The sequence below is a fragment of the Eleutherodactylus coqui genome, chromosome 2 (genome assembly GCF_035609145.1).
Source record: "Eleutherodactylus coqui strain aEleCoq1 chromosome 2, aEleCoq1.hap1, whole genome shotgun sequence".
NCBI lineage: Eukaryota > Metazoa > Chordata > Amphibia > Anura > Eleutherodactylidae > Eleutherodactylus > Eleutherodactylus coqui.
The window spans coordinates 228,082,092-228,098,688 of record NC_089838.1 but is presented as its reverse complement, the minus strand read 5'-3'; the positions used below and the strand labels follow the sequence as shown (position 1 = coordinate 228,098,688).

Sequence of the window (16,597 nt, the reverse complement as noted above, 5' to 3'; positions counted from 1 at the left end):
TGAAATTGAATTGGAGTTGGGTTAAGCCAACCCTAAAACCACACCTTTTTAGAGAGGCCTACCATATTCCCTAATCTAAACTTTCTCTTCTCCATTTACCCTTCTTCTGGATTCCCCCTTGGAAACCCCACACCTTTCTTCCCGCTGCCATTCTCCACTCATCCCATTGCACCTATTTCTGGTTACACACAAACACAGCTGGTGATCTACCTGCACAGCTTTATGTATATATAGTACTCTATATATATTCTTCCTTCCAGTCTGTAAGCTCTGCTGAACAGGGCTTCCCCCTTACTGTTCAAGCTTCGCATTAATACTGTATGTTATGACTTCTTTTATGTATTTTTCCCCTGATTTCAAAAGTTCTGTGAAACATGTTGGAACTATACAAATAAATATTATTATTCCATATATAATGGTCATCCCGGAAGCAATTAATATTGTATGTTGAGGGACCACTGTATTTTAATTCAGTTGTAATTCATTGTAATTGAAAATACAATGTGTCAGAAACTACAGGTACTTTTGTTTCTGCCTATCTATTCAGGAGCAAGACGACTAAAAAAATTAGGATAAAGGATATTAAAATGATTGAAATGGCCCAGTTGCATTGCAACAAATACCAGCACCCTACAAAGCAAACCAATTTCTAAACAGACTACTAGGGCCTAATCGTCTTCATTTCAGTGCGCATTGAGTGCTGTTGAAGACATCTATGCAGCTTTAAACTTGTGGATATGTAACATATTGGCACTTTCAATGTTTACAATTGGGAAATTCCAAGTTTGAGGGAAATTAGGGTAATAGTAGCTCCAAAGGCATTGGATGTACTTACTTTAGGAAATAATGTAATATATTAATAATCCAAAAGCGGAACAGGGCAGTTTTACTGGCACAGCAAAGCATTTTGTCTTTGAGCAAACTGACAGGCAACTCTGAAATAATAGGGCTGTATTTGTATAGTTCTTAATACAATCGCTACAAAGTAGATCAAATTCCCTATAGAATATCATCATAGAGTATTGAAAGAGACATATGAAAAAAAAATACAATTCTGTAACATCCTTTTGAGTTACATACCTGTTAAGAAATGTTTCCATTAATGCGTGCCACTGTTTTGGTTACATTTGTATCCCAGGCTAAAGTACTCATCAGTTAAATACAAGTTGGTATTGCTAAATAATGTATCCTTTTGTTGTCTGGCTTTCAGGTGATCATATTGGTTAAGATTTCACATGTACGTATATCTTTTCACTATTTTGTTCTTGTTCCAGTTGAAATAAGACATCACTTAAATTACCACCTACATTGAAACATGGTGTCTTATATCTAGCTAGTGTGTAAACTCATGTGGAAACTGGTGAATGTCCTAACAGTAAAGTCACCTTGTTGCTGTTTTCATTTGTTCAGTTGGAAGTTGTATAGTGTGATGTGTACAGAGGTCTATTTACAAAGCTGCGATTTTGAGCTGGAGTTGAGAGTCAACCTGAGAAACACCAATGAGGATACAAAGCATTTAAGCTATTTTTCCTTAGACAGTAAGGCCTCCTGTCCACGGGCATTGCGGAGTATTGCTAGTGATCTTCCGCCGCCCGGGAGCAGGGGATAGAACTGTCAGTTCTCCGCGGTGAGACTATCTGACAGATAGGCTCACCGCGGAGAATCGTGGCAAATTGCGGCATGCTGCGATTTGCCGCCCGCGAGCGGAGAATCGCTATTCAGTGTTCGTTCTGCAAAATCGTTACGGGGGGGAAAAGAGATTTTCTCCATGCAGATTTGCTCACAAGTTGTTTAATAATAAACTACTATGCCTATACACTGGGCAACTTTTCAGCAATCAACGACTATTTTTTAACTGAGCTGAACCAAACAGCTAGCAAATTACTGCTGGTTATCTGGTTAGTAGCCGTGTCTACATGGGCCGACCTTCGTTTACATTCACTCGTTCAAGTAATTATTCAATTGATAGTCATCTTGTGCAAAGGTACCTTAAGTTAATTTCAGTAAAACCTCACTTTACTGGAATAGAACATTAGGAAGTAGAACATGCTACGATTTTCCCTCCACGAGTGGAAAATTGCAATTGATTTCCACTCGTGGACAGGGAAAAGCGATTTTCTATAGTATGTCTATGGGCAGTATTTGCTGCTGAATCCGGAGGCGGACGCAATGCAATTACGCCCATGTGCATTGGGCCTTTAACTAGTGTGTCCATATTATAACTTTGTTTAAGCGTATAATATTAGTTCGCATCATGAAATCTAATCAGTAGTATAACTATTAAATGAGCTTTGTAAATATACTTCTTGTTTTATGTGATGTTGTTAGTTATTTTGTTTTGTTTTGTTTCCCATAGCTTATATTTATGTAAATAACTTTATAGATATTTAGAAATAAGTACATTTGGTTGATTTTATAGTCCACTGTTTTTGAAGTATGAACAATGGAAGATTTTCTAAGGTCAAATGTAACCTATGGAGGATTTAAAAAAGACATTTTCCATTATGCATGTTATAATCAGTAGCCAAGCTCTTACCAGTCAACTGGCTGAGGATTTAATGGATCTACTATATGCCTTAAGCAGAGTGCTAATGCTAATCTTTGGTACTTCTGTTTGGCTTTCAGATCTGCAATATCATGTTGCAATATAATACCAAAGTAAATTCTTAATTGGTCATGAATAAAGACCTTACTGCATCTACCACTAGCTGCTATGTACATGTCCATTATTTAGATGTTTGTGCTGCATGTTATGCTTACTATTCTCTATGCCTTCAGTATCCTCAACTGTAATTTGTACTGTATGAATCAATGATGTTTAAACTGCCTTCATTGCAGAGACTTCCAGAAGTCATGAGAAGCAGACGGTTTCTAGTCCTTCCATAGGACATACATTCTAGCACAAGTACTCCGGTGTTTGTTTCTGCGACGTCCTAATGTTGTGTGGACATACAACTATTGCTCAGGAGACAGAGATTTATTTTTTTTGCAAAGATCGGTTAATATAAAGTTCCCCTGATGGTTTCTGCCCTATTGAAGAGTCTGATCTTCTCTTATATATATAAGCTTTGCAAAGGAATGTTTACAAAGAAACTGGGCAATCCTACAAAAAAGAAAGTAAGTCCAAGCAAAAAGGAACAGGATATTTCTCAATTTGGCTTAGTTAAGAATCCAAATATTTCCACAACCATCAAAAGCACAGTCAAGAAAATTGCCAAGTGTTCTTCTTCCTGCAACTTGTCAACTGAAGAAGATACTGTTAAAAAGGAATTTTCACTTTCTCCAACATTTAGTTATAGAGTAGCAATCGCCAATGGGCTCCAAAAGAATCTTATTCTAGCTGGCAATAATAATGACGATGCACTTCACGAAATATCTTCTCTTGATAGTTCATATTCCGAATCTTTAAGTGAAACAAGGGCTGGTAGTACAACCAAGGAATACTCATCACAAACCATGCCAGTAAGGCGAAATAGAAAAAGCATGAGCAGCCTGGCTCCTTCCGATGGAAGCTCAGATGGGGAACGTACACTGCACAACTTAAAAATGGGTGCTTTGCGGAAGCTTAGAAAATGGAAGAAAAGTCAAGAATGTGTCTCTTCGGATTCAGAAGTAAGCACATGGAAGAAAACATGGGGATTGCGAAGCAAGTCTTTAGACAGGACAGTCCGTCAGCAGAAAACCAATACACTTGAACCTGGCTTTAGCTCTACTGGTTGCATAAGTCAAACTCATGATGTCATGGAAATGATCTTTAAAGAACTGCAAGGTATAAGTCAAATTGAAACGGAACTGTCAGAATTAAGAGGTCATGTGAATTCTTTAAAGCAATCAATTGATGAAATTTCTAGCAGTGTTGAGGTTGTGCAAAGTGAAATTGAGCAGTTACGTTCAGGTTTTGTACAGTCAAGAAGAGAAACCAGAGACATCCATGACTACATTAAGCAGATAGGTCATCACGGTAGTAAGCTTAGTCTAAGGTTCCTAAATGTGCCTGAAGAGAAAAATGAACTCTGTGAAAATGTTGTTTATAGAATTTTAATAGACAAAATGGGATTCTCTGATGCGCAAAACAGTATGAAAATTGAAGTTGCTCACAGGCTAGGGCAACAAAGAGATTGTCCAAATGCAAAACCTAGACCAATTCTTGTCTATTTTGCTACACAACAAGACCGAGATTTAGTTTTAAAAAAGTGTTATAAACTGAAAGGAACTGGAATTGGGATTTCTACAGACTTTATTTCTCATGAAATGAAAGTGAAAAAAGAAAAGGCAATTCCTTTATCCCAGACATATGAGAGTATGGACATGAAATTCTCTGCTGCGGAGCCAAAGATTAATCATGATGAATGGGAATCCCATGAAGACAGTGACAAAGAGTTGGAACCTGACATAAACAGAAATAGTTATGCAAGAGGCTCCAAGTCTGAAGCACAGACGAAATCAAACGGGAGCAAAAGAAGTGGACACTCATCCCATAATAAAAAACCGCACAGAACATCTGAAGATGCCACTTATAAAAGTAAAGATGATTATGGAGATCTTAATTTTCAATCACCTGTATCTGATAGCTTGGAAAAAAACAAAATATATTACAGTGCTTCAACTCCCTTGTGGCATTCACAGACTGACTTTTCTACACCAAAACTGAGTCGTTCAGAGTCTGATTTTTCAAAGTTATGCCAGTCTTACTCTGAAGATTTTTCAGAAAACCAATATTTCATAAGAACCAATGGAAGTTCTCTGTTGTCTTCCTCTGATCGGGAACTCTGGCAAAGAAGGCAAGAAGATAATTCATCAAACTGGTATGCGAGCTCTCAAGAGCAAGCTTTCAGTAATGATGCAGAGCCTTACCATGAAGAGAATGAAATCGAGAACACTGAGACAGTTGACAGTGGTGTCAGCAATGGGATACTATGTGCTTCAGGAGACCGCAGTCACTACAGTGACTCTCAGCTCTCTTTGCATGGTGATTTGTCACCATGGAAAGAGTGGCACCATTTAGAACAAGGTACAGACTCTGGACTTGATGCATCTACACAGCATGGTTTTGCCTATAATGTTAACTGCCCCCCAGATCAACAGATGGAAACTTATGCAAACAATTATGAAAAGTGCCAAAGTACAGATATTCCATATAACCCCGAAAATTACAATTACACTCTCGATAGCAATTCTCCATCTTGTCCTGAAATCTGCACGCCGTCACAAAATCAATGGACTAGTGAATATGAATCTTACATTGAAACAAATGCCAATGAGATTTACCAGAGTCAGGGAAGAATGCCTATGATGTACCGCAGCCAGAGCGAACTGCAAAGTGATGACTCAGAGGATGCTCCGCCAAAATCATGGCACAGCCGATTAAGCATTGATCTTTCAGATAAAACCTTTAGCTTTCCAAAGTTTGGATCTACTCTTCAACGTGCTAGATCAGCTCTGGAAGTCGTATGGAACAAAAGTACCCAGAGCTTAAGTGGCTGTGATGAAAGTGGCTCCTCGTTTATGGGCAGATTTCGTACTTTATCACAATCAACTGCTAATGAATCCAGCACTACTCTTGATTCTGATGTATACACAGAACCTTTTTATTACAAGGCTGATGATGACATTGATTATGGTGACTCTACAGCTGGTAATGATAATGGAGCTGACTACGTGGAGGTCATGGAAGAAGTTCTTGCCAAACTTGAAAATAGAACAAGTACAAATGAAAATCTAGAGCAAATGCAAGAATATCAAGAGTATGATGACCATTCATATGACCCAGAGTTAGCTGGTTTACAGATGGATGAATATAACATTCCATACGATGACTTAGCTCCTGAGGATATAATACAACCTGAATGTGAAGTAGTGTACGACACTACCGAGAATGCCAAGAACGATTACGAGAATAAAAACATGCCTGAGAAAACCTTTGAGGTCCCAAAGAAAAAGCGTATTCGGCCAAGTTTTAAGGACGCTGCCATGAAGGCATACAAGAAAGAAATGGCTGATCTTGAAGAAAGGATCCTTGCAGGAGGTACTTACATTTTATTTTGTGTTTTTAAAATGATGTGTACTTTTACAGTGATAGCTTTGGATAGCTTACTAAAAATAAGATGACAGTTCTGTAAAGAATCAATAAAAAGGGGTAGTACTATGTCACCCAGAAGCCAATTATAATATATTTATTGTGCTACACAATGACTTTGTGGCAATTTGCTAAGAGCCTTTTGTCTCAAGGGCATTGTTGGACATGCTATACTAGAAAAATATTCATCACCATCCTGGGCTTTAGTTATAAATATCTGCAGATCAGCTTTTATATGTATATATAACTTTTGTCTACAGATCTTGAAAATCAATGCTAAATGCTATTTTTGTTGACACCATAAATTAACTTGAGGACAAAAATAATAAAAAAAACATCATCAAGTAGGAGGTCATAAAATCTATTATCTGTGTTTCATTAATTAATTGTTTATTCTTACAGTGTAGCATTGCTGCTGATGATCTGTGTTAATGTTTATTCTGCATGGTTATACCACGATCTAGTGTTATATAAAGTATGTTTTTGGCAAATATGATTGGCTAGAGCTACAATCCTATTTCCTAACTGACAAACAATTGCCACCTTGACAGAATCTGTGCTCAATGTATATAAGAAAACTGGTATTTACCTTTTGCTATAACCCCCCAAAAATACAAGGAATGCATACCAAGCAAGTAGTTTATGTGATCAATGCAGTCATTCTAATGTACAATTTATCAAAAAGTAATGCCTAGAGTACTACAACTATTTTTTTATTTTTTTTTCTCCAACATATTTTATTGCTTTTTGTTGCATGTATAACATAACTTAACAAGTATTATTAATAGTGTGAAATTCACATCTCGAACTGATTATTGCAACTATTAAAGAGAACATTATGAAGAACAATATTATTTTGTATAAATTCTCTTCTGTTACTGGACAGACATGGGAAGGTGGGGGGGGGTAAGATATTAGGGGGAGAGCGTGGTCAGGGGGGGGGGGGGTGAGGGGGGGGAATCCAGGTTGAAACCCTTTGGTTTTTATTCACAATTGCCGTCCCGCAGCCACCTAGTGAATACGGGAGAGTCACGTGTGTCTATCCAGGCTGCCCAGGTGCGGTAGAAATTCTCTCGTCCGGATTCGTCGTCCTGTGATCTCAGTCTCTCTAATCTTTCTATTTCATCCATTGCCCCTACCCACGCGCCTCTGGGGATTTCCATGTCCTGCTTCCAGAATCTGGGTATTACCTGCCTCGTGGCCATGATAAAGAATTTCAGCAGGCCTTTCTTGAGCGAGTGGGTTCCTGATGGAGGAATGGATAGAAGTGCCACCTCTGGTGTCAGGGTCAATGGTTCCCTGCACACCTTCCTGTATAATTTTTCCATGTCTCGCCAGATGGGTTTGATCATGGGGCACTCCCACCATATATGTAGCATCGAGCCCACTTCCCCCAGGCATCGCCAGCAGGTATTTGAGGCTGATGGGAAGAGGGAGCGAAGCCTCTCTGGTGTCATATACCATCTTGATAGTATTTTAAAGTTCAGTTCCTGTAACCTACTGGCCACCGACATCTTATGGGTATGATGGAATGCTTTGCTCCAGAGCTCTCCGGGGAAGGACCTGCCCAGGACCTCCTCCCACGCAGTAATCCACCTGAGGGTATGACCATCAAGTTTCTCCTCTAGTAGCTGACTGTACAGTATTGACACGGTATGCCTCGGCGCCTCTTCCCCACTGCATAATTTCTCAAACGGGGTAAGATTTAGGTTCCACCCCTGTTCTGGTCTCACCCTACCCAGGTAACTACGAATCTGTAGGTATTGCATCCATGAGCCCGGGGGAGTTCCCCCCGTTCCCTGCATGTTCGCCAGGTCGCGCACGCCCTGAGAGTCTATCACCTCCCCTACTTTAGCTTCCGTTCCGAGGGGTAGGAATCCCAGACTGCGAATGCCCAGTGTTGCAGGGATCTGAGGGTTTCCGGTTAAAGGGGTGAGGGGACCCGGGACTGTTGTCCGGCAGCCCCCTTTCCATTCCCCCAGGAGGGTGGTCATCAGGCTTGAAGCCTCCGCTTTCTCCCAATTGACCCCCTTCGGGACCCAAAATGCTCCTTTTGGTGAAAAGGTGTTACTCTCATTTTCGATTTGTACCCATAGTTTATCTGATTCATGGTGGTGTAGGTCTAGTATTAGGGTTCCTATAGTGGCTTTATGGTAAAGGTTAAAGTCGGGTAGGCCCGCCCCTCCCTTAGATTTTGGCTTGGACAGACTTTTGTAACTGAGTCTTTTAGAACCTCCCTTCCATATGAACCGGAGTATCAAACTTCTCAATCTGTCGAAGAAGACTCTCGAGGGGTTACATGGTGCTGATTGGAAGATATATAATATCCTAGGGAGGATATCCATTTTAACTGCGCTCATTCTGCCAAACCATGACAGCGAGCCTCTTGCCCAACTTTCCATGTCCTTTTTCAGGGTCAGTAGTAACGGCTTGTAATTCAGTTCGAACAGCTGAATTGGGTCAGCTGGGATGTGAATTCCCAGATGTTTAAGTGAGTCGTTTCTCCATAGAAATGGGAAGGCTGCAGCCATATTACTGGCCTCCTGTTGTGGGATAGTGATGTTTAGGACTACAGATTTCTGGGTATTTACTTTATAATTGCTAAGCTTGCCAAAAGTGGCGAACTCTTGTATGATATTGGGGAAGCTTACGTGTGGTTCGGTGGCGTACAGCAGGAGGTCGTCCGCGTATAGAGATAGCTTTCGATCCTCCCTACCAGTCTGTATTCCGCGTATTGAAGGGTTGTTCCTAACTGCGTTAGCTAATGCTTCCATAACTAAGATGTATAATGTGGAGGATAAGGGACACCCCTGTCGTGTGCCATTCCTAACCTCAAACGGGGTTGACAACTTGCCATTGACCCTGACCTGTGCCGAGGGGCGATGATAGAGGGCCATTATCCGAGCTAGAGCTCTTGGTCCGAGTCCCACCTTGCGGAGAGTTGCTTCTAGGAATTTCCAACTGATTCTGTCGAACGCTTTTTCAGCGTCGACAGATAACAGGCATAATGGGATTCTTTTCCTTCTTGCCCGGTCGATCAAGGCCAAGGTCTTTATGGAGTTGTCTCTCGCTTCTCTCCCCAGAACGAAGCCCACCTGATCTCCATGGATAATTCGGGGGATTGCAGGGTTTAACCTATTTGCTATCATTTTTGAGAATATTTTTAAGTCACAATTGATGAGAGAAATTGGACGATAACTGCCACACGACAGGGGGTCCTTCCCGGGTTTGGGTATCAGAACGATATGGGCCTGAAGGGCTTGAGGTGGGAAGGGGCAGCCCCCTGAAACCTCGTTGAAGGCTTTAAGTAACATATCTGAGATCAGGTCTCCACAAGTCTTATAAAATCTCGGGGAGAACCCGTCCGGGCCTGGGCTTCTCCCTGGTTTAGTTTCTGAGAGCACCTGTTTGAGTTCCTCTGGCTCAAAGTCCTTTTCTAGACCCTCGGATTCCTCTGGTAAGAGGGGTCCTGGGGCATGAGAATCCAGATATTCTGATATCCTTTGTGCGTTTTGGGTCCCTGCTCCCTCCTCAGTCCCGCGTATGTTATATAGTTTGGAGTAAAATGATCTAAATTCCCCTAGTATTTCTTGTGGAGCATGGACCCTCCCCCCTTTCGCTGAGTTAATGGAGTGTATGTGTGGATGTGACTTTCTTGCAGAGTACTACAACTATTTTAACTGTATTTAAATTCACATTGCATATATGTTAATGCGCAATGCATATAAGGAGTGCAGAGGTAACAGTCTGATATGGGCCCTGGTGTCTAATGGACATAAAGAAGAAAAAAGTATTTTAAATAGCATATGGCAGTTGGGAGGGAGTCCTCTTACATTGGGGACCAAGTTACTTCAGGTTACTCCTCTGCAAGTGCATCTTCCTTCTATGTTCATGGTGTTGTCACTGCATCCATAACATACACCTCTATAGGTATTAGACTTGTGTGGGAATTTGTGGACAATACATTTTGAGTAGAGCCTGCTAGAAAAGAGAAATACATGTTGGTAATGGTCCTTTAGACAATAGCAGAGGTTAAAGGTCTTCTAGACAATAAAAGGGGGTTACCTATTTTCATGGTATAAGTTGTAAAGAACTGAACTCCTTTGTTTCCTGCTAGTATACACCTGAAGAAATCTTAAGCAAATGCTTCTCTATGTGATGCTTTGTAAGTAATGACACAATAAACCATGTTTCTTTTTGTTTGACTAAAAACTATGTAATAGAGACACATTTGATGATGTAGTGACATTTTGATAACTTAACCCTTTAGCGACGGCCCCATTGCCTTTTTACGTCCTAGCTAAGTGGCCTTTAATCCTCAGAGACATAAAAACATGCTTCCCCTGAGAATTAAAGCCACGTGGGCTGTGGACGTGACAGCTCCATGCTGTTGGTTCTTGGAGGTAGCTGACAACCTGGAGCTGTCATGGGGAGCCAGGATAGTACAACTTTATTGATCTTATTTTTACTTTCTTTTTTAGTCCTCCTAAGGGACCTCAACATGCGATGCTTTGATCGCTCCTGCAGTATGATGTAATGCCATAGCATTACATCATACTGCGATCTGACAGGCAGTCTATCAAGCCACCCCATGGGCATGGCTTGATAGGCATAATGCTATGACAGCCCTGGGGCCTTTCAGAAGGCCCTCGGCTGCCAAGACACTCACACGGCTCCCTGCAATCTCATCACAGAGGACCTTACGGGAACCCAGAACATCATTCAGGGGATTTAAATGCCGCTGTCAGCAGCATTTAAAGGTTAAGGCCTCCTTCCCACGAGCGTGACGGGCTCCGCAGCGTAATATTACGCTGTGAAGCCCGTCACGGCGCCCCCCAGAGCCCCTATACTTACCTGCGGGAGATAGCGTGAAATCGCTTCCCCGCCCACCGCCGCGCGTCACCGCCCGTCACCGCCCACCGCCCTCGCGTCACCAGCCGTGTCACGTGACGCGGCCGGACCGCGTCATTTGGCGTCATATGACGCTCGGCGGTGGGCGGGAAAGCGTTTTTTCACGCTATCTCCCGCTGGTTACAGCGGGAGATAGCGTGAATGGACGGCTTCCATTGACTGCAATGGAAGCCGTCAGTGCGTACAGCCCGTCCTCACCCGCAGAAAATAGAGCATGCTGCGGGTGAGGACGGGAGAAATCGCGGTGCGTAATTCCGCGGTGGAATTACGCATCGTGAGCATTGTGCTATTAGGTTCAATAGAACCTAATAGCTGCGGGCAACGCAGCGGATTTTCGCCGCGAATTACGCGGCGGAAATCCGTTCGTGGGAAGGAGGCCTAATAGTGCTGATCAGCCGCTTGGCTGATTGCAGAGCTATTGCCCATGGGTGTCAGCTGTAATAAACAGCCAGTGCCTGCACTGCACGAAGAGAGGTTGCCCCCTGCGATCTCTTTTCATACGTACCCCGTCACCGCAGGACGTAACTGTACATCCTATGGCGGAAAGGGGTTGAAACATACAAGCAATTTGTGGGCCCTAAAAGGGTTGTTAATGAGATCCTCTTTACCTGTGTGGCGAGGGTCAGCCAGGGCAGGAGAAGTTCTGAACTGATAAAGGGGTTATCCCCAAAACGCGTCTTCATATGGTGAAGGAGAAGTTTTCCACACTTTTGATCACTTCCTACTTGCTTTAAGCTGGAGTGTTGCGCCTCCTCCGCTGACAGTTTTTAGTCCTATTCACTTTCAGTTTTCAGTACATTTAGTGCTTTGTACCTGGGAAAGGAGAAAGCAGAAGCAGTTAAAAACTGCTTCTCCCATTTCCACTGGGTTATCAGCTGTGACTAACAGCTGGGAACCTGACCTGCTCCTGCTTGATTGCAAGAGCAGATTCTTTAATACATCTGCTATCGATGGTGATTAAAGCCCAGGACCAAGCACCGTATATTTCCCGGGGTTGGTCCTTTAAGGGGTTAAAGAGGTTTTCCCACAAAAATATTGTTTGTAGTTAGATCTAGTCCATAATTATAAACATGTTTGTATTTTTAAGCTGTTTTCACACTGTTGAGAAAATCGTGCAAGGTTTGTGCTTTCTGAGGCGCACAAATCTCGAACCGACATGAACCCCATTCTTTTGAATAGGGTCATACTCATGAACAATTTTTTTCCTGCATCGCAATGCAGGAAAAATCATGGCATTTTGTATCCTTGAGCGTTCCTTCGCATTGCCCCGCCCATTGTTTTCATTGGGGCTGGCACAGTATCGCACGTCGGGCGAGTGCAATCTGAGGTTTTCCCATTGAAAGGATCACTACTGTCCTGAAGTGATGGGAGGCGGTTTTAACGGGTTTCATGGCCCGATATCACACTCGCACATGTGAAATTAGCCTAACTTATTCAGAACAAGGTTTCTCTTTCCAGATCTTCTAGAACTAATGATAGAATAGTAATTGGTCCACACATTATTCTTGTTTTTCTCTCTGCTCCTCTCGGTATGTGGTGGGATTTATTTTGTGGTGAGCGCCTGCTTCTGAAGTTGTTTTGTCTTCTCTGAGACAACAAGAAATTCTGGTCAAATGATGCATTGCACAGAGCACTGCCAGCATGGAGGTGGAGCAGGTCGGGGAGCGTGCCCCCCCCCCCCCCATCTCCACTCGCTTTCATTCACTGTAAGCAGACAGTTGTTCGCTGCTTTCATTTACATGGGAAGTGTATCGGGAGTGCAGGAGTTTGAACGATTATGAACGATAATGGTCACATGTAAATGGGCTATAAGACAGTTTTACTGCAGAGAAGACTGAGTAACTGTGACCATCTTGGAGCATTTACTGAAGTCGACCGGACACAGAAAGGTTCTTCAATAGAAACAGCAGATAGAACTATTCTAGCATTAGTCCTGGAATATCTGGGGGAAAAAAAAAAAATATATATATATATATATATACCGGTGTGTGTATGTGTATATACATATATATATATATATATATATATATATATATATCTATATATATATATATATATCTATATATATAAAATTGAATGTATGTCTGTCTGCGTGCGTGCGTGCGTGCGTGTTTGTCCTTTATGCGCTACTACACCATTCATCCGATCGCCATGAAACTTTGGGAAGTTGTTAAGTACACTCCTGGGAAGATTATAGGCATAGTACAAATATCCTACGATAAATGGCGCGCGAGCGTCGTCGAAAGTTACGCCCCCCCCCCACGTAGATCGAATAAGTAAGCCACCTGCTATTGTGATGTCATCACTGATGTCATCAACATCGGACGCCCTTGAACATGCCCCAACATGTTCTATAAAGCTGCATTGTGATGTCATTAAGGCTCTATTATGACACGTACAGCTTGGAACCACTAGAGCACGCCAGCCAATTACCATTGGAGTTGGAAGTGGGTAAACAAGTACTAGGATATCTTCCTAAGAAGCCACAGCAGCCGGATAAATTGTATGTTCCACCCAACGGCTATTTTATTCAGCCCGCAAGGGGGAAGCAGCGGCCTACAAAATCTAATTCTCTCATTTCCTGATGTCATAGATAGATAGATAGATAGATAGATAGACTGTATGCAATGACACGTACAGCTTGAAACCATAAATACTAGAGCACGCCAGCCATTTACAGTCAGTCTCCATTGAAGTTGGAAGTGGGCAAACATGTACTAGGCCAGTGATGGCGAACCTTTTAGGGACCGAGTGCCCAAACTACAACCCAAAACCCACTTATGTATCGCAAAGTGCCAACACGTCAGGGGGCGGGGCTTATCACAACGTATGATTTTACCCCCGTCGTTCTAAAAAGGACAAGGCTGTTTCAGAATAGACCGGGTGCAGATTCTGACTGCTTTTTGGACGCGGAAATACTGCAGAATGTGCTCAGCGGAGATTTCTGTGGAAAATTCTGCAGCATTTCCGCATCTAAAAAGCAGTCAAAATCTGCACCCGGTCTATTCTGAAAGAGCCCTGCCCATTTCTGCCACATGTACACATACCCCAGCGGTAATAGTGACACGTACGGAATCTAATTCTCTCATTTCCTGATGTCATAGATAGATAGATAGATAGATAGACTGTATGCAATAACCCAGATAGATAGATAGATAGATAGACAGACTGTATGCAATAACCTAGATAGATAGATAGATAGATAGATAGATAGATAGATAGATAGACTGTATGCAATGACACGTACAGCTTGGAACCATAAATACTAGAGCACGCCAGCCATTTACAGTCAGTCTCCATTGGAGTTGGAAGTGGGCAAACATGTACTAGGCTATCTTCCCAAGAAGCCACAGCAGCCGGATAAATTGGATGTTCCACACAACGGCTATTTTATTCAGCCTGCAAGGGGGAAGCAGCGGCCTACAAAACCTCAGTGGTCGCTGCTGCCGTCATCTAGATATATAAAAACGAATGTATGTATGTCTGTCTGTCTTCGCAGCAACGCGCGACGGGTACGCTAGTATATATATATATATATATATATATGAGTAAATACAAAAAAATATTTATAATTATAGACTGGATTTAACTAGAAATATTTTTTGTGGGATAGCCCCTTTGATGTCTTCATCTTTTAGAAGAATGGGTATCATCTGTAATATATAGAAGATGCACTGCTTTAATAGATACAGTAATCTGGATATTTATGGCATAAAACCAATTTACTATTTCTATCCCTTTTTGTATTCTACAATATTTTTTGTCTAAAAGTCTAAAGGGTCATTGCTGTTTAAATTAAGATTTAAATGAGGTACATAGGCCCACAATCAGACTTTACTTTTTTGTGATTTTTAAAAAATTAATCACTATTTAGTCTGTTGGCTTATATAAAGCCATATATTCTCTTTTCCTCTTCTTGCAGTCCCTTCAATATTGCATCTACTTTACCATAACTAAATAATGTTCACCTCATTAAAGGGCCAACACACTTCAGATTTTTTTTTCATTCATCACGTATCTAGCCCTGCAGTATATATAAATCAGCTACGGTAGTATTACTTTGGTTATTCCTTTCTATCTGAAACTTCCTTGAGTCCTTCTCTTCATGTGAGCCATGTGATTTCATTATGACCAGCTGAGATTTATGTTCCTCTCAAAATGTCAGTATTTCAGTCAGCATAATTCCTGTTGGATGGACCTTACTACACAAGCTCTTTAGAGGGGGACACAGACATTTCTTTCAGAGTTATGCTGATGATTAGAGGCTCCTGTCACACAGTTATAATGAAGGAGATGATACTTCAGCCTTCTGACTGTATACTTATTGCCTGTGGCTTATTTAGGTGAATGCAAAAGGTAATGATAATTACAGTGTCCTCTTAGCAGGCATAAATGGTACAAGCTCTTACTGCTCATGTAATGGTCTGCTAATGCATTATGGGATTGATGACACAGAATAGTGAAAATGAAAGAAAGCAGGGAGAAATCTCAACATCGAGCTGATGTCTGCTAAGTATCAGTATCAGACTTGAGGCTGCACTGCATGGAAGTAAGTGCAATATACACCTCCAGAGTGTGAAAGGCAATCAGCTGAGGGGGGGGGGGGGGTGCAGACATGGAAAAGTGTATTTTCACCAGAATGGCCCTTTGTGTTTTAGGTCTGAAGGAACCCAATAGTGCCATGAAACATATGACTTGTAATATCGGAGTTTTGCTTGTTTATGTTTTTCAGTGCAATTTCAGATACAGTTATCTCAAAATATCTTCAGTATTTTCAAGATCTGTGCTTGCTGTTAGCGAATATTTACATTCACAGCTAAAAACTTATCTTCATTATTTCCAATTGGCCCAAGTGTATGATTCATCAAAGTGAATTTGGCATCATCATATGCTGTCCTATTTGAGGACCACATTGAAAAGGAAGGCAAGGTTAAGTGCACTACTAGATCAGATAGCATAAGACATATTGTGCTAGCAGACTCATGGTTACAGGGTTTGTTGTATCCATGGGGGAGCACTTCCCCAACCCTCCCCTTCTCCTCTCGACCCTGTTTTCAGTCTTCAATCGCATTCCCTGTATCTGCATGTTTACACAATATTCTGTTGTAACCCCCTATATACTGCAAGTATTTATATTGCTTCAGGGAAATGAGGCTTAATTTTCAGCAATTTAACCCATTGGGTACCCATTGTATGTAGCAGACATCCATGCTCCTCCAAAGCCAATTGGCATGTTGAGCATAGCTCTTAGCTTCAGCTAATACAATGGATTCCCAATCAGTAGGCTGCCTCTATAGGTTCTGCAGATTGAAAGGGATGGACTAAAACGTGTAAAGTAAATATAATCAGGTAATTGTCTGCAGTTCTGAATCTATTTATGTCATAATTTACCACATTGCTTTCCCTTCTGGAAACCTGATGGGAATATGCTGCAATGCAATCATGCAGTGTATGACAATAGTAGAAAGTCATTACTAATGAATCACTCTGCACCCAAAAAGCCCTCCACATTTAGAATGTCAATATTTATAATACAAGAAGTGGATCCTTGTAATCTCAAATCACATTGGATAAGATATATTGATCATATTGCTTTATAATATCGGGTAA

General features: G+C 41.6%; 1 protein-coding gene across 2 annotated transcripts in view; it reads left to right on the top strand.

The window, feature by feature from the left end:
- The first annotated feature begins 3,015 nt into the window (after positions 1-3,015).
- The window catches only part of UNC13C (unc-13 homolog C), a 457,400-nt gene continuing 443,818 nt past the window's right edge, over positions 3,016-16,597 (top strand). Inside the window, exon 1 of one of the 2 annotated variants that reach the window (XM_066592576.1) lies at positions 3,016-6,025. In XM_066592576.1, coding sequence (XP_066448673.1) covers positions 3,019-6,025 — 3,007 coding nt within the window. In that variant the 5' untranslated portion in view covers positions 3,016-3,018. The remainder of the gene's footprint in view (positions 6,026-16,597) is intronic. The other variant, XM_066592575.1, reaches the window with a different exon arrangement.